Genomic DNA, 24,885 nt, shown 5'->3' on the forward strand with positions numbered 1-24,885 from the left:
ATGCTACTCAAAATGCCAATAGTGGGTCCTTTTAGATACACAGGATTCATGTATGATAACCACTGTTATGGACTGAATTGTGTTCCAGTCCCCAATTCATATGTTAAATCCCTAAACTCCAAGGCGACTTTATTAGGAGATAGGGATTTAAGGAGGTCATTTGGATGGAACTTTAATCCAATATGACTGATATTTTTATAAGAAGATGAAGCGAGGTCAGGGATGTATGTGTACAGATAAAAGGTCATGACTCTTAATCAGGAAACAAACAGCGCTGCTGGAGGGGAGGGGCATGGGGGATGGGGTAACTGGATGATGGACATTAAGGAGGGCATGTGATGTAATGAGCACTGGGCATTATATAAGACTGAGGAATCACTCACCTCTACCTCTGATGAATAATTGAAGCAATAATACATTATATGTTAATTGAATTTAAAAAAATAAATATATTAAAAAAAAAGGTCATGACCCCAACAAGGCAGTCATCTGCAGGCCAATGAAGGAGGCCTCAGAAGAAACCAAACCTTGATCTTGGAATTCTAACCTCCAGACTGTGAGACAACAAATTTTAATTGTTTAAGCCATCCAACTGTGGTATTTTATTATGGTAGCCCAAGAGGACTGAGACAGCTGTTATGACAATAAAGATAATTACTTTAACAATTTGTGGCAGACCCCAGACCCTATTGTTTAGTTGACCCAACACCCAACTAACCACTTTTCATTTAGTGACAGTCTTGAGAAATATTTCTCTCTAATGGGACATAATTTTAATTTGGTTTTTAGAAAATGTGTACTGTGTTGCTGGAAAAGAAAGATAAGTTATAATAATAAATAATAATTTAAAATTGTGTTTTACTTTTAACATATTCCACAATAGACACAAATATTCAATGGCACTTATGACAATGTTAAGAGAAGCCACTTTTAGTGGCCTTGGGTATAATTTTCAGCTAAAGGCAAAGTCCACCAGGTCACTTTCTTTATCACTCTGCAACCAGAGGATGTCCTTCATCCACTACTGTATTAAGTCCCAAGGCAGCTCTTAGCTGTCCAAAATTCCGTATTAGCCAGTGATAATTAAACTTGAAAAAAACTAATCCTTCTTCCACAAGTTCAATATGGCCATTCTTTGTTAAATGTTGATTAAATTAATTTGTTTTTTAATCAAATGATTCATATCAAAAGGGTTATAAATTTAAGGTATAAAAATTAATAATTCATAAAATAAAAAAATGAAATATTTTTGATACAATAGCTAAATAATTACCTATAATACAATAACTAAAATTGAGAAGAGCGGCTTAGCTTGAAGTTACTAATATCAAGCAGAATGAAAGGTGAAAACATCCTGTTAAAATTGTCAAAAAACAAGGAAAATGTCATTTCATTTCTGAAATGTCAAGTTTAGAAATCACAAGAGGAATACATGGCATTATTTTGATGATAAATGCTTAGATTTTTTACACACACACAAAAGGCAAGTATTTCACAATTTATAATGATGAATTTCAGCAATGGACAATTAGCAACTGAATTTCTAGAAGAACTGTTTATCATTGTTACTTAATATACATGCATGCCTAATATGTCTATGAATTCAATGAAAATTTAATGCAATTTGAAAACACTGTACAAAATGATAATAAAAATGTACTCACACTTCTATACTTCACAATGTATTCCAAAATAGGGGCCCCTCCATCATCCTGCTTGGTGATACTGAGTTTAAAGCTCTTCCCACTGCTTGGCTGCCCATGTATGGATGGAGGACTTGGTTCACCTAAATAAGCAATACAACATTCTTGATTTTTACACACACCTCAGATACCAGGAGAAACTGCATTCTAATAAAGAGAACACCGTCATGTAATAATAAAAAAAAAAGATGTGATCTTGAATTTACCATTTTCCATTTGCCTTTTGTTGTGATAAAACCTCTGATCCTTTCTCCCCAAGAAACAGCAATATTCATAAATCTACATAAATATAGAAGTGACACCCGAGAACCAAAATATTATTTATACTGATATGCAAATGTTCTGATAATAGTATTGCATTATACAACTGAAAACTTTATTTCTTGTGTTATTAATAGTGTGCAATCCTATTTATTAAGGTAAATTTTTGTAAAATTTTTGTACATGTTTTAATATAAACATATTAAGTTATAGAACTATATGGAATATATATTTACCAAGAAAGATAATGGTTTAGCATACATATCTGCTTTAATGAGTGTTTTTTTTTTAAGATTTATTTATTTATTTTGAGAGAGAGAGAGCACACATGCGTCGGGGGGGGGCAGAGGGAGATGGAAAGACAGAATCTCAAGCAGACTCCATGCTGAGCACAGAGCCTGATGTGGGGCTCGATCTCAGGACCTGAGATCATGACCGGAGCCGAAGCCAAGAGTTGGACACTTAACCGATTGAGCCACCCAGGTGCCCCTTAATAAGTATTTTTAAATTAGATGCAGATTTGAATACAGAAATTTTGTAGTAACTAACCAATAGATATGTGTTCCAATATATATTTTTTTCTTCTAACTTCATGAACATATTTGCCTTTGAAGTTATTCTTCCCATGGAGGTGGTCTTATAACAAAGATGCTTACATATTTAATATGAACAGGGATCTAGTGAAATGTAATATGTGAAGGATGCCATCACTGCTTGACAACTTGGAATGGGAATTTATTGCTGTGTGTCACTTATGTGATGTCCTTCAGCATGCACTGTCATCCTCTAACCTTTTTTTCTCCAATTCTCTATAGATAGGAATATAGTAATACTAAGGAACTTTCAGGAGACATGCTTTAGTTTGCCAGGTTCCAGAAACTTGTAGTATGGGTCTACTCAGAGGAATGTCAAGACAAACTAAGCAGAATAGAGTGAAGAGGATTTTATGCCTCCAAACTTGGAGAATCTGTTTTTTTTTTTTTTCTCAGCAGGTTATCTTTTTTAAATATGGTGTTTATAACCATATGAAGTGAGTAGTTTATTTGAGAAAAGGCGTATCATTAAGGAAATATGTCAATGGGGTGTGGTGACGGGCAAGTATATAATAAAATAGCCTTGTATACTAGAGCCATATAGAAACAAAATAAATAGAGGTATTTTGGAGTGATTCTTCATTAAAATTAATTACATTAGTGTGCAGATATTATGATATGACATGATCTGTATTCAATATAACATTTTTTGATAAATGAATTAAAATGTCTATAAAATCAGTATAATAATTTCTTAAAAAGACTTAAGAGATTGTGGGAAAATCTAATGATAAGATGGATTTTATATTCAGGTAGATTAATATCACTTCTAAATTAAATTTTAGAATGTATGTGTTGTAGAGTATGAATTCATTTAATAATATTGTAATATTATTTTGATAATAACATTTGAGATAATAGCAGGAACTGTATTTTCAGTTACAAATGTTTTAACATATACATTTAAAATATTTATGTCTACATTTAACCTTTACAATATACTAAATTTGTGATTCCATTACAGCTGCTACTTCCTTTGAAAAGAAAGTTCAGAACAAATGTAAATTCTATCAAAAAGGAATTGATTAAAATAATGGTTTCTATTGTAGCCAATTTGTCATATTAGCTGTATATAACAAGCAGGGTGATGCACAGATTTTATAACAGCATTTCTTGGGTCACAGTCAAATTTCTTACATTGTCAAATAATTTATTCAACATAAAGGAAATGGAAGTCTTTTCAAATTTATCTTCACTTTATGTAATTCAACTGCCTTACAATACCCCAAAAGAGGACAGTAGCAGAGATGAGGCTACAATAGTTAATCTTCCGCAGTCACCATGAAAATGGATTAATTCAGTGGTGCCTTTTTCTCACACTTAGGGCCTACAGAATCTATGGGATAAAGGCAAGAGTCATGTCTCATCAAAAGAATGAAATATTGGACATGTTACATAGTCACTATTCTTACTCTCTCACAGACCATGGTCTGAGCACTATAATCTAATTAATCAGACTATTAATGAATAGGACACCTTCCTGATGAGGACAATTTCCTGAGGGCAGTTTTACTGTATTTATTGTACTGCACCTTTTCTTTTTTGTCTCATTCCAGAGCAAAGTTAATTTTAAATACTTAGATGCCATTGTTTTCAGAAACCAATTCAACAAAGACCTAATTCACTTCCCCAAAGTGTTGAAACACCTCCCTGCATTTTAAGATCCCATAAGTTTGCAAATGAAGAGAATGGCAACAGAGAGCAAAACAGAGATAATTACTTACGGACTGGTAATGTCTGGAAGATTTCTATTTTACTGTAGTCTCCTTGCCCTTTTCCATTTACTGCTGCAACCCTGATTTCGTAAGTTGTATTTGGTTCCAGGCTGCTCAAAACAACCATTGCTAGAAGACGAAAAATAGTATATATATTGTCTATGGTTAATATATTTTAATAAGTAAACAAAACAACCTATTTCAAAGCTGAGTGAATAATTTCACTGTCAATCTTTCCAGAAGATACCTGAAAAAATAGAAAATACATATAAGATAATGATTTGTGAACACTGCCCTTTTCACTCTATTTTAGCCTTCTGATTCCACACAGTAACTTCCAAAGAAGAAAATTAATAGCTTCTTTTATGATACATTCACAATATATTGAAGAAATAAGAATGATCTAAATAAAACATCCTTACTGTATGCATCCCAAATATTTTATCTACTTTAAATCGAATTCAATATATAGAACTCTGGCCTCAGGTATAAGGTGTTTCTTTCATGGTGGAAAAGTGTCACAAAGCTGACTTTACAACCAAAATAGATCATTTATTTGATAATCTCAAATCAAATCAAATTATTTTTAATGCTGGTTTGAAGGTTGTCACCCCCTGTATTTTTTCTCTGAATTTCTTTTTAATTCTATACTTTATGAGACCTGGATCCAACATGACACTCAGAAGAGAGAATCTGAAAAAGTACAGGGATGTGAAGGTTATTAGAAACATCTCCTGGGTCATGCCAACCTCTTCAATTTGCCAAAGAAATTTGGTACAATGGTAGCTTTAAAATATCATATCTTTACAAATTCCTCTGGAGGAAGCCAACAAAATTCCATAGATGACTCCAGCCTTACTGCTTTTGCTAAATAGTGCCAAAATTGGGGCGCCTGGATGGCTCAGTCATTAAGCGGCTGCCTTCGGCTCAGGTCATGATCTCAGGGTTCTGGGATCGAGCCCCACATCGGGCTCCCTGCTCCATGGGGAACCTGCTTCTCCCTCTCCCACTCCCCCTGCTTGTGTTCCCTCCCTCACTGTGTCTCTCTCTGTCAAATAAATAAAATCTTTAAAAAAAATAGTGCAGAAATTTACTAGTGGAAGTGGTAAAGCCTTGATAAACAATCAGAAAGAAATTATGTTTGGCTTATATAATAAATCCAAGTAAAATGATTGACTCATAATACAAGGTATAATCAATCATAAAATAAAAGTTTAAATCATAGGTAACCAGGATCATATCTGTAGAGATACTGTTTTATATGAACCATGACTGAAGATGGTACATTCAATAAAATTACAATATGATTTATCAGCATATTTCTGAAAAGTAAATTGCATTATAATATAGATTCTTTAGGTAATATTTTTCATTCCACATGTATGAATATACTTAATGAATTTGTTTTGATACTTCCTTTTGTTTCATACTTTTCCCTAATATTCATTATCATGACATCTCTTTAGCTTTTTTATTATAATTGTTTAATTTCATTGAATTGCTTACTGAACTACAGAAAAGAAAAAAGTTGCTGAATGCATGGTAAAAATGTTTTCTTTGTCTAAAATGTAGAATTTAAAATATATAAAAGTTACATATATATTTTACATTTTACATATACATTTTACATATCTATTTTGTCATATATATCAGATAATTATTAGTGGCAAAAAAGGATCCCAGATATCAACCAGACTTTATTTAATACATTACAGATGTTCTAAAACCAGCAAAAGGATATATTTCCAGTTGGCAAACCTGACATTTGTGTTTCTCAGTTTCTCTACCTCGTAAGAAAACTGACCTTGTTTTTGAGAGTACATTGCCTTGTCAAAGCCTCAGATTATAACACTTGGTGTCAAAGTTAAGGGAGGCCATGTGGGAAAGACTGATGGGCAGGGATATCCAACTGACTAGAAGCTACAAGGATAAATGGGAATATGAAAGCTTAATCCAAGTGTTGCTGACAAGCTAACAACCTGTAAGCTTTTTCAGGAAACCCAGATCCAGTTGGTTGATGATGTGGAATCAATGTATATATAATATCAGTCCAAGAAAAATAAATAGCTATGACTGAGAGGTTAGTGCATTAGATCATGCAGATTAAGGAAAGGGAGGAGGGAATCAAATGAAAAGTTAGAAAGCTAAAATGCTGAGAAGTTGAAATCCTACTCTCCTTGAAAGATTCTGTTCAAGGTCAGTATAACAAGGAATTTCAAGAGCTTAAAAGTCATCATATCTTATCAATTTGCCAGTAAACAAATATAACAAATGTAAAGTCAATGTGAAATAGGCTTACTGTTCTGCAGAGATTTTTAAAGCTTTATAAAAGCGTGTTTGTTCTTCAGGTCTTATAATAAAAATGCTTAAGCCTTTGGACAGTCAATATTGTCACGGACCAGTCAGTGTTGAATGTGATGTCATGAACCAGTCGGTGTTTGATTGCCCTTTCCTTTACCCTAATAGAGAATGGCTTGATGTAGCATGGGGACATATTAGACTCATGCAGGTATTACGCTGACTACAAAAACCTTTGCAAGAAGACCCTGTCGTGATGCATGCTTTTAAAATCATGAAGGAAGTTATTTGGTTCTGAGCCCGATTCCACCACTGACTGAGATCCTACCGTCTCAGGGCTGAGTGAGTCTCCCAACTCATCAACGAAGACACTTTTATTAAGTTCATAGAAACAAAAGTAGAAAAACAAACTGAAAGAAGGTATAGATAACATCATCTGTGCTCTGTGAAATAATCATCACCACACATCACTGATCTATGCAAATGGGGATATTATATGGAGACTGAGATAATGCAATTGATAGTCTAAAAGTTGTTCATCTTTTGACTCTGTTTAATGGCAAAAATTCTCTGTATTTAGATACTCATTCATAAATATTAACATTTGCACAGATATAGGAGAGATTGTGATAGATGCCTTTCCTGCTTTAGACAACTTTGCTAGGTGCTATGCCTCTCCATATTTCTATGATGTAAAGACGCAACTGCTACCATCATTTTTTTTTTCTCTAGGTCTTTAGGATCTGGTTTCTAGTTCCTTTTAGTGATTTTTATTTTTTTAATTTTTATTTTTTAATTATTTTTTATTATGTTATGTTAATCACCATACATTACATCATTGGTTTTTGATGTAGTGTTCCATGATTCATTGTTTGCGTATAACACCCAGTGCTCCATTCAGTATGTGCCCTCTTTAATACCGTCATTTTAAGATCATTGATACACTGTAACTCAGCCTTGTAGGTGAGAACAATTGGTAATGTTTCTGTTCACTTGTTTGCCTTGATACAACTCAGCAAGAAAATCAGTAGAATTCAAATCAGACAATTTTAATTGTAAATAAAATCATCTGTAAATCAAAAGTGTGGAGATCAGACGGTTCATCTTTTTAGGTTAAAAATGGATGATAGACCTAGCAAAGTATCAGAGCATACCGAATGAAGGAAAAATGAGGTTATTAGATTAAACAATTAAAACAATTCCCTCCTCCCCGTAAAAAAAAAAAATAATAATAATCTTCCACATTTTACTTGGATTATCTGAATGTTTCTAGTGAAAGCTCTTTCTGGCTTAAACGGTCGGCATTCTTCCTCTTCTCCCATTTCACAGGGCTTGTGAGGAGGTTTGAGTTGTCCCTCTATCTCTGCCAAGGGGAAACTCATTTCTCTAATTACATTATAATCAACTCAGAATCAAGTTTCCTCATATTCTTCTGTTCTCCATGTCCAGACTCTCCCCTCCGCTGACTGAATTTCGCAGTAGAGCAGTTTGCGGAGGAGAGGAGCAGAGAGCTTAAATACTGGCTGAACTGTTATTAGAGCACTGGGCTACAACACTCAAAGGTAAAGTGGATGAGGGGCCCTCGTGGAGGGCCTTCAAAATTGTAGGGGAGAGGCATGGAAGTAAACCTATTGAAGCAAGTTTTACAAAGTTTATACACAAGAAGTCAGTCTGTTTTTGAGTCCCACCTGTGAGGGTTTTGCTACAATAACCCTTATTATGAGGCTTATTAACATTGTGTGAACATAAGGATTATTGTATGCAATAGAAAGAGCTCCATAAATTGGGACCAATTTAAAAAGAGGGAAAGGAAAAGATTCAGGGGAGGGAAAGCCTGGATCTGTAATTTGACTTGCCTTTCTTAAATGAGAGGATACATACATTAAATCATCCACAACTTCCTGGCATAGGACCAAACACAGGGTTTTTGAACACCCAAGGTAGAGCCTGAAAGCAAACTACCACTTGAAAAACGAGAGGCTGTGTACTCTATAATAGACTCATACCTCAAATTATGAAGTTAGTTAATGGAAGACTTTTTTTCCCCAAATGTGCCCATACAATAGAACAAAAGAACCACAAACTGAGGTGTGGGATGGGTTCTTTCCCTATAATTTGTTAGAAAATCAAACTCAAAAATTATGTGAAAGCAGACCTAGATTACAAACTACTATAAATTCTCTAAGGACAAATAGCATAAATTATTTTACAGTTATATTTAGTTAACATGATTTGGAAATCATAATGCAATTCTTCTGAAAATTATAAACCACCATGAATTTTTCTGTGACATGGCAACAGGTATAGGTTCTACAAAGAATCTGGTTTTCTTCATTAATTTAATGTTTCTGCCTGATTTAAATATAATTGAGTTTCATAAATGACTATTTTGTCACCTGGCTATAAAAGCAAAAGTTCAGCAAATGTTGAACTGTATAAAAATAATGACATTAAAACTAGCAAATGAAGGAAAACAGAAACTTTTTACATTATTTTTGCAAGTACAGAGATAGTGTTGCTAGACAGAAAATTCTGGTTTCATTTTCCCTTTAAGAGGGGAATCAGACTTCATTAAAAGGAGTTAATAAAGTAAGTTTTTGTTTGTTTAGATTACGTCTTGTAGATCCCACCCCTTTAGCTGTCAAGAGAAGAAGAAGCTACAGAATATTTATGACCCTTGGAGCAAAATAAATTACATATTTGCAAAATAATTAGGCTGAGCAAAGTTCTAAAGTGAGATTGAATTGAGCCATGCTCTTTTGGCTCTCTTAAACCTCAGGACTCTCGATGGGGTTTTCCAGCCAGTCCCCGTAAGCAGGTAAGGACTCCCTGGATGTAGAAATGCTGTATCACGCACCTGAAAGGCCACTTATTCAGGCTTTCAGGAACCATGAGACATGTAAGCTAGCTACAAGAAATCACAAAGCTTACCTAGGATGGGACTCATCATTCAAAATTACACTTGCTGTTAATCTCCTCAGATAAATCTGACAATATAATAAACGACCTGAAGGTTCTCATCTAAGATTCAGCTTTTATTCTCTAAACTATGAAAATAAGCCAAAAAAACATCTTTTATTCCTTTCTTTTAAAAAAGATTTTGTTTATTTATTTATTTGTCAGAGAGAGAGTGAGAACAAGCAGGGGGAGCTGCAGGCAGAGGGAGAAGTAGGCTCCCTGCTGAGTAAGGAGCCAGATGCCCGGCTGGATCGCAAGACTCTGGGATCATGACCTGAGATGCTTAATAAACTGAGCCACCCAGGCACCCCTTCATTTTTTTTTTTTTTTAGAAGGAATTATCAGACTGTCTTCTGCAGGAGTTTGCAACAGGTTTAAATACAAGTGTATTTTATCCATAACGTAGAATGTTTTCTAGTACTTTCACTCCAGTTATTCCCTACATACATATGAATGATTTGAGGGATTATTCCAGTGCAGTGTCTTTAAGTTTTAAGAAGTTTATGTAAGTAATCATCTCAGTTCAGCTAGCTTTTCATTTACTTTTGAAAAGTAAAACATACATTTTTGTACAAATCATATTGTTTCAAGATTCCATTAGTTGCAAAAGGATATAATCTCATCTTTTCAAAAGTGCCTAAAATCTTCTGTGAATCATAATATATAACTTGCATGGATATATATACTTTAAGATATATAACATTTATGAATTGATTCTGTATAATACATAATTCATATTGATATGTGTTGATGAAAATAGAAAAATTAATCAAATTATTATGTGGTTTGTGTGGGGCTTTTACTCAAAACAGTATGTTGATGGCACTATTTTAAGACCACAGCTCATCACTTCTGAAATTCATAATTTTTTCTTTATTGTACTGTTTTGATGTTCTTTTTAATCATGAGTATAAACTGCATAAAAATTAACAATTTAACAAGGGAGTTTTAACTGACATGAGATTTTACACAAGAAGTAAATACTGCCTCTTGAAATCAAATGGCTTTCCTCTGAAATATACTCTAGATAAAAACCTTGATTTAAAAACAGGAGAGTTTCATCAAAGAATATTTTTTCATAAACAATTCATACTTTTTTCACTTCAAATACATTACTTAGCATATAAAAATTATTCATCTAGAAAAGTTCAAATGATACTTCTTTTCAGGGCCCATCTAGTACATAAAACATGATGGATCTATAATTACAAAAATCTCCTTCTATTGTCTAAAACAACAGGTTTTTGTAAAATACGAAATCTCTTGATGATTAAAGGTAATCAGAGTATTATTTTTCACTTATAAAAGATTAAATTCTCAAAATGTCTGTGCCCACAAAACTTTTAACGCTACAAACTTTTTGTTGCTGTAGCTTTTTGTATTGTTTTGTTTTTTTGGCAGGGGTTGTGAGCATAAGTTAAGCTTTTGAAATTAAATGCCACCCCCCGACCATGCCTAAGGAAACTTTAAGCCTTTTTTAAGCCTTAAATATATATATATATATATATTAAAAAAAAAGCCTTAAATATAACCTCTTAATATCATACATATTTTTTTCTCAGTTATTGATTATGCTCCCTACTTTTGTATTTGGCTGTTTTATTGTTGGAAGTTTTTACTGTAAGAATCTGCTGAGCAGGACACACACACACATACACACACATATGCAGAGAGAGAGAGAAAGAGAGAGTCTCCACCCTTTATCGAACCTACACATTTTGAATGCAAAGAATTCAATAAAGTTTTTGAATTGATATTTTAAAAAATATGTCAAATAAAGTATCACTTTAAAAGAAGCTGGCCCAAAGTGGACACTGCTAAATCCATAGCTGGTATCCTTTATCACTTATTGACCCTACTCTTGTATTGCTGAACACTGAAGGCACATTTATTTCTCCAAGAAAAACCTTTTGCTGGTCAGAAAAAAAATCCATTATTCAAATCCCATTTGATGGTGTTACATTTCACACTTAGACTAGTCCAGTTTGGTTGCTTTCTACATTTCATAAATAAATAAATGGCAGCTCAGAAAGATCAACCAGCCACTAAATAGTAAAGCTTAGATTTAAACAAGATTCTGTCTTAGAGTTAAAGCCTTGCATCTTCCCACAGCTGTATCCTGGCCTATAAAACCAGAGTACAGAAAGCCCGTTGTGGAAAAGGAATTTAAAGATATCCTCATAAACCTAAATGTAGTAAAAAGTATTCTTTTCTCAAAGACACTAATTACATATAAAACTAAAAATGATAAACTAACAAAAATGGTAATACTGTATATGTCTTTTAAGATTTAATTAAACTAATAGAGAACACAGTCTCTTGGAAAATTCTACTTAACTTATGTGTTTCTGGACTGTCATCAGAAAGAACCACATAAATGCATGCTGATGATCTTCATAAATTCCCAGCACCATAAGATAAATACAACCCAGTGATTTTTTCCTTTAGTTCCCAGGAGCACATTATAATAAAAGCAGAAATGTGATGATGGAGATTCAGAGCAAAGTCAGATCAGACTATCTGATCCTGAGTTCTGAGTTTGAGCTTTTTCACTGCACAAGAGAGACATTTCCCAGCTGGTTCTGCTTATTGTGTATTTTGGCCAATTTTTTCTTATTTATTTTTTAAACCAAATCAAACAGATTATTTCATATATCCCACTCAAGCCCATATATTCCTAGCCATTTTTCCAAATAATGAGGAACAAACTGCTTTTGCTCTATTATTTATGTTCTCTATTATTGCAACACACCAAACCATACAGACAGCTTAGAGATTCCCTTAAAATGTAAGATTCAGAACCAAGTGCAACTTGGGCAGTTTCCCCCCCCTCACTTCTTTTTAAAAAGTTTTCTTTCTCAGGCACCTGAGTGGCTCAGTTGGTTAAGCGGCTGCCTTCAGCTCAGGTCATGATCCTGGAGTCCCGGGATCGAGTCCAGTATCGGGCTCCCTGCTCAGCAGGGAGACTGCTTCTGCCTCTGACCCTCCCCCCTCTCATGCTCTCTCTATCTCATTCTCTCTCTCAAATAAACAAATAAAATCTTTTAAAAAAAAGTTTTCTTTCTCTCTTTGGAAGGGAGTTATGTACTATCTTTTAAACTCATAATGGTACTTAAAATTTCAGCTAAAAAAGCCACGCTTTTCTGTAGTTAACCCAGACATCTACATTAGTTCTAATAAGTTGCTTGATATTTTTCAATGAATTTTAGAACATAGAAACATTCTACTATATCTAAATATTCTGGATCATGTATGTTCCTTTCTTTATCTTGTTTAATATATATGTATTTCATTTTCCATCAAACCTTAAGTGTTTCAAGTAAATTAATATGAATGCTTGTCATTCATATTTTACAGATATCATATCCCTAAACAACTTGTGACAAAGAATTTATGTGTAAATATTTTGAGTTATTTTATTAAAACATATTTCTAGACAGCTATTTTAAAAAGTATCAAATTATTTGACTTAGAGCATTTTAAAATGTTTTTTGGAGGATTTAAATTATGAGGCATATAATTCTATGGCTAAATATTCATGTGTATAATTTATTTATTTACAAATATTTCATATAAACTGAAGAGACTCATCTGAACAATTCCACTGGAATCCCTCATGAAAGTTTTTATTTTTATTTATTTATTGATTGATTTTTAAGATTTTATTCATTCATTTGTCAGAGAGAGAGAGAGAGAGAGAGAGAGCACTAGCACAGGGAGAGGGAGAAGCAGGCTCCCCGTTGAGCAACGAGCCCGATGTGGGACTCAGCCCCAGGACCCTGGGATAATGACCTGAGCTAAAGGCAGACACCTAACCAATTGAGCCGCCCAGGTGTCCCCTCATGACAGTTTTTAAAAAATCATCTGAATCTTGAATTTTAAAGCTGAAAGAATGAATGTCTATAAAAAAAGTGTCAATGAATATGAAGAATTAGAAATGGAAAGGGAAGGATTCTAGGAAGGAGCGGATTCCTAAAAGCACCAGGAATCTTGTTTCCTTACCTAAACAACAATTGTACTGGCAGAATCTGCCTGATGTAAATGTGTTGGAATCTTAGAGCCTATTCAAGGCTTGCAACTTCTAGTGGAAGATATGGATGGAAAATTGTGGTCAATTTTGGTAAATTTGGTAAATTTCAGCTGTCAGCACAGTAACAGCTACCCATTCCCACCCTAGCCAAGTAGAAGGCAGCTGCACACATGTTCCTAGAGTGGCCTGCACACAGCATGTGGAAGTCAGTGTGGATAAAAAAAGGACACTCTCCTCCAAACACCAGGGATCTTGCTCTGATTTTGATTGCTGCTTTTGATCACAGAGCTGCAGACAAGGAGGTGGGAAACCATTGCTGCACCTTCCCTCACTATGGTAGGCCCCACCTCCTCTGGCAAAAGTGACTTCTCAAGGATTTAAAGAACTAGTGCCCTGAGAAGACCTGAAGTTTACATGACAGTCTGATCCTTGGCACACACATTGCCTGCAACAACAATAATTAAAAAAACAATAAAGAAGAATAATAAGAGTTCATGCTGAGTAAAGGGGAGAACTGATTTCCAGAGTTATCATATTATTAAATTCAAATGTCCAGTTTTTAACACAAATATCACAACACATGCAAAGAAACAGGAAATTATGGCCCATTTAAGAAAAAAGTTTTAATCAACAGAAACCTTCCCTGGAAAATATCTCATGGTCGATATACTGGAAAAAGACTTTTAGAACAATCTTCTTAAGATGCTCAGAGAACTAAAAGAAGATGTGGGCAAAGAAAACAAACAAATAAAACAACAATAAAAAACAATGTATGACCAAAATAAAGAGGGAACATCTAAAAAGAAACCAAAAGAAATTGTGGAGCTTAAAAGTACAATAACTAAAATGAAAAATTTATTAGAAGATTTCACAGGTAGAGCTTAATGAGCAGAAGAAAGAAACAATGAACTTGAAGATAGGACAATGAAAATTCTTGAATCTAGAAACAGAAAGAAAAAATGATTGAAGAAAAATGAACAGAGCCTACGGGACCAGTGGGACATGATCAAGTGGGCCATAATCATACTGTGGGAGTCTCACAAGAAGAGTGAGAAAGAAACAGAGAGAGTATTTGAAGAAATAATTCCTGAAAATTTCAGCCATGAGTGTGAACATCCAAGAAGTCCAATGAATTTCATAGGAGCTGAGCTCAAAGAGGCCCACACCAAGACACATTATAAATCAAATTTTCAAAAGCTGAAGACCAAGAGAGAATCTTGAAAGCAGCAAAGCGAAGTAATTCATTATATATAAGATATCCCAATAACATTATTAGCAGATTTCTCATCAGAAACTGTGGAGGCCAAAAGGCAGAGGGAGGGTTTAGGCAAAGTGCTAACAGGGAAAAACTATGCATGTTTGACAAAACTGTTTGCCAAAAATGAGGGATAAATTAAGACATTCTGGATAAACAGAAACTGAGCTACTCTGTTATTTCTAGGCTTACTCTGCAAGAAAGCTCAAGGGAGTCTTTCACGGTAAAATAAAAGGACACTAGACAATGCCTCAGAGTCATATGAAGAAATAGAGATCTCAATAAAGGCAAATACATGACAACTACAAAAGTTGGTCCTACTGGAACAATGATTTGCAACTGACTCATGGTTTTCTACATGACTTGAGAGGCTCTATTTTTTAAAAAAATATTCTAAAAGCTAATATTATCATAACTTTAATTTGTAACTCCAAATTTTGTTTTCTACATAATTTAAGATATTAACACATTTAAAAGAATTATTGGTTCATGTTCTTAGGCACACAATGCATAAAGATGTAATTTTTTGATACCAACAACCAAAAAGGATAGGGATGAAGCTATACAAGAGCAGAGTTTTTGTATATTACTGAAGTTAAGCTAGTATAAATTCAAATTGAAGTGTTAGAACTTTAGGATGTTAAATGAAGTCTCCATGGTAACCACAAAGAAAATAGCTATAAGATAGACACAAAAATAAATGAGACAGGAATTTAAACATTTCACCACCAAAAAACCAACAAACAAAACAAAACAAAACAAAAACCTGACTAAAAACAAAAGGAGACAGTGATGTGGAAAATAAAGGATAAAAAAAGCTGTAAAGCATAAAGAAAACAAATATTAAAATGACAGAAGTCCCCCCTTATTGGGAATTACTTTAAATGTAAATGGATTAAACTCTCCAGTCAAAAGACAGAGACTGGCAGAATGACTAGAATCATATTATCCAACTATATGCTATCTATAAGAGATTTACCTTAGATCCAAAGACACAAATAGATTGAAAGTGAAAGGATGGAAGAAGATTATCCATGGAAATAATAACCAGAAGAGAGCAGGGCTGATTATACTACTATCAGAGGAAATAGACTTTAAATCAAAAAGTGTCACAGGAGACAAAAAGGAAATTATATATTAATAGAAGTTTCAATACAACAAGAAGATATAACAATTATAAACATATACATGTTACTACAGACAAAATAATGGGTAGAACAATCAGACAGAAGATTAAGTAAAGAAACTGGAGACCTAAACAACAAAATAAAAGTACTAAATTTAGAATACTGTCCAAAAAATAAGATTATTCTTTACTGCACATGGGATATTTTTCCAAAATAGAACATATGTTAGGCCACAAATTAGGTCTCAACAGATTTTAAAAGATAGATATCAAATAAAGTAACTTTTCTAACCAGAACAGTATGAAGTTAAAAATCATTAACCAAGGGGAAATTAAAAAATTCACAAAATAGTGAAAATTAAAGATTACATACTTAAACAAACTAATGAGTCAAAGAAGAAATCACAAGGGTAGTTAAAAAACACTAAGAGATTAATAAAAATGAAAACACCACATAGGAAAAACTAATGGGACACAGCAAAAGCAGGGCTCAGGAGGAATTCATAGCACTAAATGCTTACATTAAGAAACAAGAAACATACCAAATCAACAACTTAACTTTACAACTTAAAGAACTAGGAAAAGAAGAAACGACTAAACCCAAAGCCAGCAGAGATAAGAAAATAAGAACAATTAGGACAGATAAAAATGAAGTAGAGAATAGAAAAATAATAGAGATAATCAATGATACCAAAAGTTGATTCTTCAAAAAACAATCAACAAGTTAAAAAAAAACTTTAGCTACATAGACTAAGATAAAAAAAAATGATACTCAAATTACTAAAACCAGAAATTAATGGGAGATATTACTACAAATTCTACATAAATAGGATTATGAGACTACTATGAATAACTGTATGCTGACCAACTGGAAAACTTAGATGAAAAGGGCAAATTTCTAGATACACAATATATACTAAGACTAAATCATAAAGTAATAGAAAATCTGAATAGACCTATAACTAGTACAAAGATTGAATCAGTATTCAAAAATCTCCTGACAAAGAAAAACACTGTTCTCAACAGCTTCTGATGAATTATATCAAATGTTTAATGAAAACTAATACTGAAGTGCTGGGTGGCTCAGTTGGTAAAGCATCCAACTCTTGATTTTGGCTCAGGTCATGATCTTAGGGTCCTGGAATTGAGCTCTGCGTCAGGCTCTGTGCTTAGTGGGGAGTCTGCTTCAGGATTCTCTCTCTCTCCCTCTGCTCCTTCCCCCCAAAATAAATAAATAAATCTTAAAAATAAAGAAAAACTAATGCCAATTTTTCTCAAAAATTCCTAAAAAAAATGAAGCAGAAGATCACTTCCTAACTCATTCTGTGAGGCCAGCATTAACATGATACCAAAACCAGATAAAACCACTACAAAAAAATATAAAAAACTACAAGTTAGTATTCTTTATGAACAGTGATAAAGAAATTCTCAAAAACATACTAGCAAACCAAATTCAGCAGCATAGTAAAAGGTTTATATACCATGACCAAGAAGAATTTATTCCTGGAAAGCAAGGATGTTTCAAACATACAAAAATTAAACAATGTAATACACTACAATTATAGGATAAAGGAAAAAATGTATCATCTCAATTGATGCAGAAAAAGCATTTGACAAAATTTAATACCTCATCATGATAAAAACATTCAAAACCTAGGAATAAAAAGTAAATAATTCAGCATAATAAAAGCCATACATTAAAAATCTCCAGTTAATCATACTTAATGGTGAAAGATTAAAATCTTTTTCTCCAGAATCAGGAACAAGGCAAGGATACCTGTTTTCACCACTTCTAATTAACATAGTACTGGGATTTCTAGCCAGAGCAATTAGGAGGTAAGAATAAACAAAAGGCATTTAAATTAGAAAGAAAGAAGTAAACTTATCTTTGTTCACTAATGATGTGATTTTATATGTAGAAAATACTTAAAATTCCACAAAAACCTTTTAGAACTAAAAAATGAATTCAATGAAGTGAGAAGATACAAAGTCAACACACTTCAGAATCAGTTGAATTTCTGTATACTAACGATGAACATTCTAAAAAGGAAAATTAAAAAACAATTCCATTTTAATAGCATCAAAAGGAATTAAATACTTAGGAATTAACTCAATGAAAGAAATTTAAGACTTGCACAAGAAAAACTACAAAATATTTTTGTAAAAATTTTGTGAAAGAAATTAAAGGATATATTAATAAATGAAAATACATCCAATATCCATGGATTGGAATGTCTAATATTGTTAAAATGTCAAAAGTACTCAAAGCCTTATAGATACAAAATGTAGGATAAGCAGCCTCACCAACAGACGGGGGGATAAAACAATGCTACCCTGGACAGATCACATGTCTTGAACTCCAAATCCAAAGTTCATGCTATGTGTGTCTGTGTCACAATACCCAGTTGTGAGGATGAAGATCTCTAGCAAAACATTCTAAATTGAAGCAGTTTTACAGAGCACACTAATTTTTCTATGATACAATAAATCCTAACTGTCCATTGACATGCCCACTAGCCAGAACTGCACAGGCATGTTCTATCACTTAAGGAGGTCTTCTTTCTTTAATGTTAGGTGAGCCAGTAGCAAAGCACATGGCATACATTGGTTGGATGCTTCCGTTTTGTCTGAAGTGTGGCAAAAAGAAGTAGGAATAATTAAGACTGCTTTTTAAAGAGAAACTGCTATCTCCATTTTCTCAATAGTCTACTTATGTTTAAAGAGATTATTTTTTAAAAAGGTACAATAGATTTTTTTTAATCTTAGTAATTAAAAGGAAGTTTCTTTCTTTTTTTTTAAATATACAATAGAATTAAGTTTTACAGAACAGCTAATTCCATAACATTAGTACCTAAAAAAGCTTGCGGAATCTTTGAAAACTCCAAAGAAAGGAATAAACAACCAACTTGCTTAGATGGTTCCATTTAACTTAGCCTGGACACAGTCAAAATTGACAGATGTTTGGAAATAATAACTATATAATTTTATTTGAATATAAGAAAACCTCATAATTAAGTAATCCATTCATTCATCTCAGGTGATGTAGAAGATTCAAAGGTCCATACAATATGTTACACAGGCTCCCAGATGTACAATCAAGATAGAGAAATACGACTTGTATCTTAATACTTACATTATGAAATGAGAAGCTGGCAAATCCTAGTATAAGCAATACTTACTATAGAGTTTCAAAGGAATGTAAAATATTTCTACTAAAAAATAAATAAACCCTTACCAAAAAGCTCAAATTTATATTGAACCTTGACAGATGGATAGGAAAGCGTGGATGGAGTAACATAAAGTCAAGCATGGTTTTAAGAATATAAAATGCATGTATGCACAGTGAGTGGGCCGACTTTGATGTGCTATGTGTTTATTTAGGGGACATGTTATAAAATGAAAAAGAAGGACACACTCACACACTCACACACACACACACACACACACTTAGCATTGTCAACCATTTATAAATGCAGTTATCTGAATCATCACTTCCATAATTTGATTAGAGAAATGGCAATATTTTCCAGTTTACTTTATGGGCCCTAATGGTTGATCTTTTATGTATCCTGGAATATGAGAATCCTATTTTAGATATCACTGCTGTATGCAGTAGTGATTTTTAAAAGGGGCCTTAAGAAAAATCAAAGCAGTGCATTATTAGTATAAAATGCTAATCAGACCTGCATATGTAGAAAAAAAAAAAAAGAACACAGGAGATGGCAAAAGATGAAAAGTAAGAATGCTGTCTCTATGGTCCACACATGATGTACAAGAGCTGAGGACCAGAGTACTGTCAGTCTCTGAAATCATTTTTGATCATGCCAGTCCACAATGGTCATTCTGCTAATAGGATGGCATTACTGAAGAAGGCCTTAGAACCTTCCCAATGATAGAAGAATTTTGAGCCACTTAGCATATAAAGGAAAATCTCTATACTCCTCCTTAACTTTGAGAATATTTATATACTATAATACAGAAGATACTGTTCATAGTAATGAACTTTAACAATCACAAAAATCAAATAATGTTTATTTAATAAAGGGAATTATTTTAGGTATGAATTAAAAAATTTTAGGAGTATAAAATTTAAACATGTCTTCTAAGAGTCCTTATTAGTTAAATTCACTATTAAACTAACCATGATGGTCAGCCCATAGTGATTCTTTGCTAGAATTAAGAAAAAATTGTGAGCTATATTCTAGGAAAAATTATATTTGCACTGAATATTAAGGTGTCCAAAAAAAGTGTACCTTTGAGCAGTGAGATGGACTCTTATTTTTTTAACTTTCTAGTAACAGTGAATACTTCCATCCTCCTATGGGTTAAATTGCTATAAAACACTCATGAAATATCCATGTTTCTTTACTCACTACTCACAAAAATCTTTCTTATATAAATTAATTTCATTTCTTCATACCATTTATTTCCCTGATTTATAAAATTATATACATATAGAAGAGTTCATTAATTTTATTAAAATTTTAAAAGTTATTCGTATAGAAGCTCTTTTTATCATTATAGCAGAGACCAGGCTGAGTACAGAATTATGAATGAATTTGGGTCTTCATATTGAGGTATGTGGGGAAGTTTCCAGCATACAAATAATTTTACTTAAAGGGTGTTATTTCACTCAAATCCCCTCCTAGACTCATTACTTGTATATTTTGATCTACATAGTTTAAATTCGTTAAGATTGCTATGATATATAAATTTCTAAGTTAGCTCATTTTTTTTGACGGGCACAATGAAAACAGTCCAAGATATTCTTGTTTTGATTTTTTACAGATAGAATTGTTTCCATTACATTCAAATTAGAACAGATTTCCTTTAACTGAAAATACTGAATTAATGTGGATTACTTTTATCCCCCTTTCTTTGCAATTCATGAGTTTATTGCACTTGTATTTAAAACAGATGATTTTTGCAGTCAATTTCTCTTTTACCATGTGAAATATAGTCTTTAAAATGATAACCATTTTTCTTCAGGCATATTTATGTTGGGAATAGTATAATTGTAGAAAATATTCCTTGTAGAGAATTTTTAAAAGCACTGGAATTCATTATGATTTTAAAATCTGCAGTAGTTTAGAGCTAACTTTAAACAATTATTATTTAAAATTGTTTCTAAAACTATAAAATTGAGTAGTAAGATATAGGGAAATCCAGTGTCACCCAGGACACTGTAAATAACATGGATTAAAGAAACATTGGAATAAAAATCCTTTATTTTTAAGATTTTATTTATTTGACAGAGAGAGATAGTGAGAGCAGGAACACAAGCAGGGGGAGTGGGAGAGGGAGAAGCAGGCTTCCCGCTGAGCAGGGAGCCCGATGTGGGACTCGATCCCAGGACCCTGGGATCATGACCTGAGCCAAAGGCAGACGCTTAAGGACTGAGCCACCCAGGCGCCCCTGGAATAAAAATCTTAAGTGTAATTTGAAATGATGTTATAATAACTTTTAGGTATTGGTAAACTATAGGAAAACTACACATCCTCCTACAGAAAAACCATTCCTAATATAATAGAAAAGAGTTATGTCTCCTAGATGACTTAAAAAACAAACCAACAAACCCCAAAACCCTCTCAGACCCTTTTCATCACAGTTGGTAGCCAAAACAGTTTGTTGAGACCTGTTGTTTTATTATAGCATTGTAAACCTGAAGAAACTATCATGTTCAGGTCACTGGATCACGTGAATGCTTTACACATTATTTAGAAAAGATGCCTGCCAATATATCACAAACAAAAGAAAATTCATGATAATATATGTTTAAAGAACACAGACAAAAACACACACAAAGGTAAGAAAAAAAAAAAAGGAAATTCCTTTTTATAGTTAAAAGGGACCATTGTGGGTTTGGTTGGTGGCCGGGGAGGACAAATGACAGAAAGACCTAAAAGGATGATCATGTCATTTGTCATGTAGGGACATTTTCTGGGGTGCATTTCCAAAAAAACAAAAACAAAAACAAAAAATAAATAAAACAAGTTTTAAGTAACAAAGATATATCAGTTATTTCTTTCATTATTTTTAGTGGCACCATAACACAACATAGAAAATTCCTGATAAATTTCGGAAAGTGACATATTTGAAGAAATACCTGTGTGAGCTTACTCTAGCTTTAGTTGAGTTATGATGCTCATTGTCATTATTTTCCTTCCATATTTTAAATAATCACTAGCTTTCTTTGTTTTTAAGATTTTATTTATTTATTTGAGAGAGAGAGAATGAGAGACAGAGAGCACAAGAGGGAAGAGGGTCAGAGGGAGAAGCTGATTCCCTGCTGAGCAGGGAGCCCGATGTGGGACTCGATCCCAGGACTCCAGGATCATGACCTGAGCCGAAGGCAGTCGCTTAACCAACTGAGACACTCAGGTGCCCTAACTTTCTTTTTAAGTATGAACAAAAGCAAAAAGATTTTTTTCTGTGATCAATAATGATCACAGAAAAACATTTACAGGCCATAACTTCAATAAAATGTTTCCACTGACAATGTTATTCTCTTTCTGAGTGAATTCAGAACAAAAGAGGACCAATCCTGTATATTTTCACTATAAAAATTAATTAATGATTTCATAGAAAGAAATCTGCCCTATTATATTATTATTCACTCTGTTTATAGATATAGCATTGTAGGGCGCCTGGGTGGCTCAGCTGGTTAAGCGACTCTCTTTGGCTCAGGTCATGATCCTGGAGTCCTGAGAGTCCCACATCAAGCTCCCTGCTCAGCAAGGAACCTGCTTCTCCCTCTGGCCCTCCCCACTCTCATGTGCTCTCTCTCTCTCTCTCATTTTCAGTCTCTCAAAATAAATAAATAAATCTTTAAAAAATATATAGATATAGCATTGTATATACAGTATGTTCCTCAATTACCACTGAAGAATCCAGGAACTGTTGAATAATCTGAAATCTATTGCATGATTAGTGGGTTTTTGAACAAAAAACCTTTGAGGCGACTATCAAATAGAATGTTTTTCAATAGAGAGCTGGTTGTATTAAATTATCTTCTGGATTTGTAAATAGTTCTTGTGGTTGCATATTATACAATATATGCAACCTTACACTGTGTCCATATCTGAGGGTCCTTGTTATTCTGGATATTATTGGGAAAACTGCCAAATTTTATTTTATTTCTTTTTAAAGATTTTATTTATTTATTTGACAGAGAGAGAGAGAGAGACAGTGAGAGAGGGAACACAAGCAGGGGGAGTGGGAGAGGGAGAAGCAGGCTTCCCGTGGAGCAGGGAGACCGATGCGGGGCTCGATTCCAGGACCCTGGGATCATGACCGGAGCTGAAGGCAGATGCCCAACGACTGAGCCACCCAGGTGCCCCAAAATTGCCAAATTTTAGAGCTTAATTTATATTTAAAATTTCTAATGAATGCCCATATGAAGCTAGCCAGTTTCCAAGAAAAATGTGAATTTTTTTTACCTATAAGCAGCACAACAGAGCACAAAGTTAGATAATTATAGGTACTAATCATTAGTAAGTAACATTGATATGCTCATTTTTCTTAAAAGTGTAATTTTCAACACTATGTCATCAATATGTAATTTAATACTGTTTTAAAAATTGAAAAATCCACATATAAAAATATAATGTTACATCAAAAATTATAAAAATCTGTATATGAAGATCAGATGATAGGGGAGGTAAACTAATTAGACCTACAGAAGTTTCAGAAAAGTCTCAGGAATTTTAAATCCAAAAAAATGAAAGCACAAACCTGGATGATCATGAAACATTTAAACAATTGTACTCTCCTGCCCTCTCCTCAGATTTAAGAGAAGATGAATTCCTCTCTCTCACCTCAACAGAAGATGAAAGATCTATTGTCTGGATAAGCGGGACCGAAGAAGTTTTGTACTCTGGAATTCTAAACATGAGGGAGCATGGAGTTAATTTGCCGGACAAACTTTGTGGGAAACATCTGACAACATTTGACAGAAGCTGCTTTTCCACAATGTCCCGGTAGCCAGTTATGCCAATAATAACTGAACAGCCTCAAAATAATATCCAAAAATAGTTACTATTTCACAGACCTCTGTTGATGGGGAAGTTAGAAACCCATGTGATGTCAAGGCTTAAAAAACCCTGCCTTTGCGCAGAACTTAGGGGTGATTTTTTTCTTACTTTCAAATGCACATATTCAGGCAAGGATCACCAAATACTTGGGGAAAGTTTCCAATATGAATGACAGAGAACAAAACAAATAACAACAACAACAAAATAAGTCTAGGAAAAGAAAACCAATTCATGGAGCAAAAATAACTCTGAAGAAATATCATTACAATTATCAGAGAGATAAGAGAATATATTGCATACACGAAATAAATGATCAGAGAATGAAACATTTAACAATTTTAAAAATTGACAGGCAAATTGAAAAATACGTGTTAAAAATTTAGGGTAGAGCAAAAGATAAAAGTAGAGACAATGAGAGAAAACACAGGAAACATGGGAGGATTACTTGAAAGAAAGCTAACATTTGATTAAGAAATTCTACTACAAAGCAATGGGAAAAAAATTACAAAAAAATTGTGCCCAAATCTACCTTACTTCTAAAGGGCATTAATGTCCAGTTTTAAAAGCTAAAGAATTCTGTGAAGCAAATAATGTAAAAGCACACTTTGTAGGCCATATGGAGCCTGCTGCACTAAGAGAAAGTGACAGGGGTAGGGGCAGTGGGAAGATCGCAGAGCATGGAGGTGATTCCTAGTGAAAAACTAAAACATGGAGGAACTAGGTGTTGTAACAGTGCTGTTTGTACATGGAACTCCCATGCATGTAATAAATAAACTTTTCATTGTTGATGTGGAGCCTCCGCCTGAATCTATATAAATGATATTAAGCTTGTGGTTTTGGAGTATTTAAGCCTGAACGATTCTTTATTCCAAGAAAGCAGCTGGTTGAACTTACGGCACCCCCTTTGAGAGAA

The 24,885-nt window shown here is 33.5% G+C and overlaps 1 protein-coding gene across 1 annotated transcript in view; it reads right to left on the reverse strand.

The window, feature by feature from the left end:
* The window catches only part of NCAM2 (neural cell adhesion molecule 2), a 515,660-nt gene that overhangs the window by 47,799 nt on the left and 442,976 nt on the right, over window positions 1-24,885 (reverse strand). The window contains exons 13-14 of the mRNA XM_028115862.2: window positions 4,282-4,401; window positions 1,665-1,786 (exon numbers count right to left, since the gene is read on the reverse strand). Of these exons, the coding sequence (XP_027971663.1) occupies window positions 1,665-1,786; window positions 4,282-4,401 (242 nt within the window). The remainder of the gene's footprint in view (window positions 1-1,664; window positions 1,787-4,281; window positions 4,402-24,885) is intronic.

This window comes from Eumetopias jubatus, unplaced genomic scaffold (assembly GCF_037043125.1).
Source record: "Eumetopias jubatus isolate StellerSeaLion01/CBP00866 unplaced genomic scaffold, mEumJub1_p1.0 scaffold_1, whole genome shotgun sequence".
NCBI lineage: Eukaryota > Metazoa > Chordata > Mammalia > Carnivora > Otariidae > Eumetopias > Eumetopias jubatus.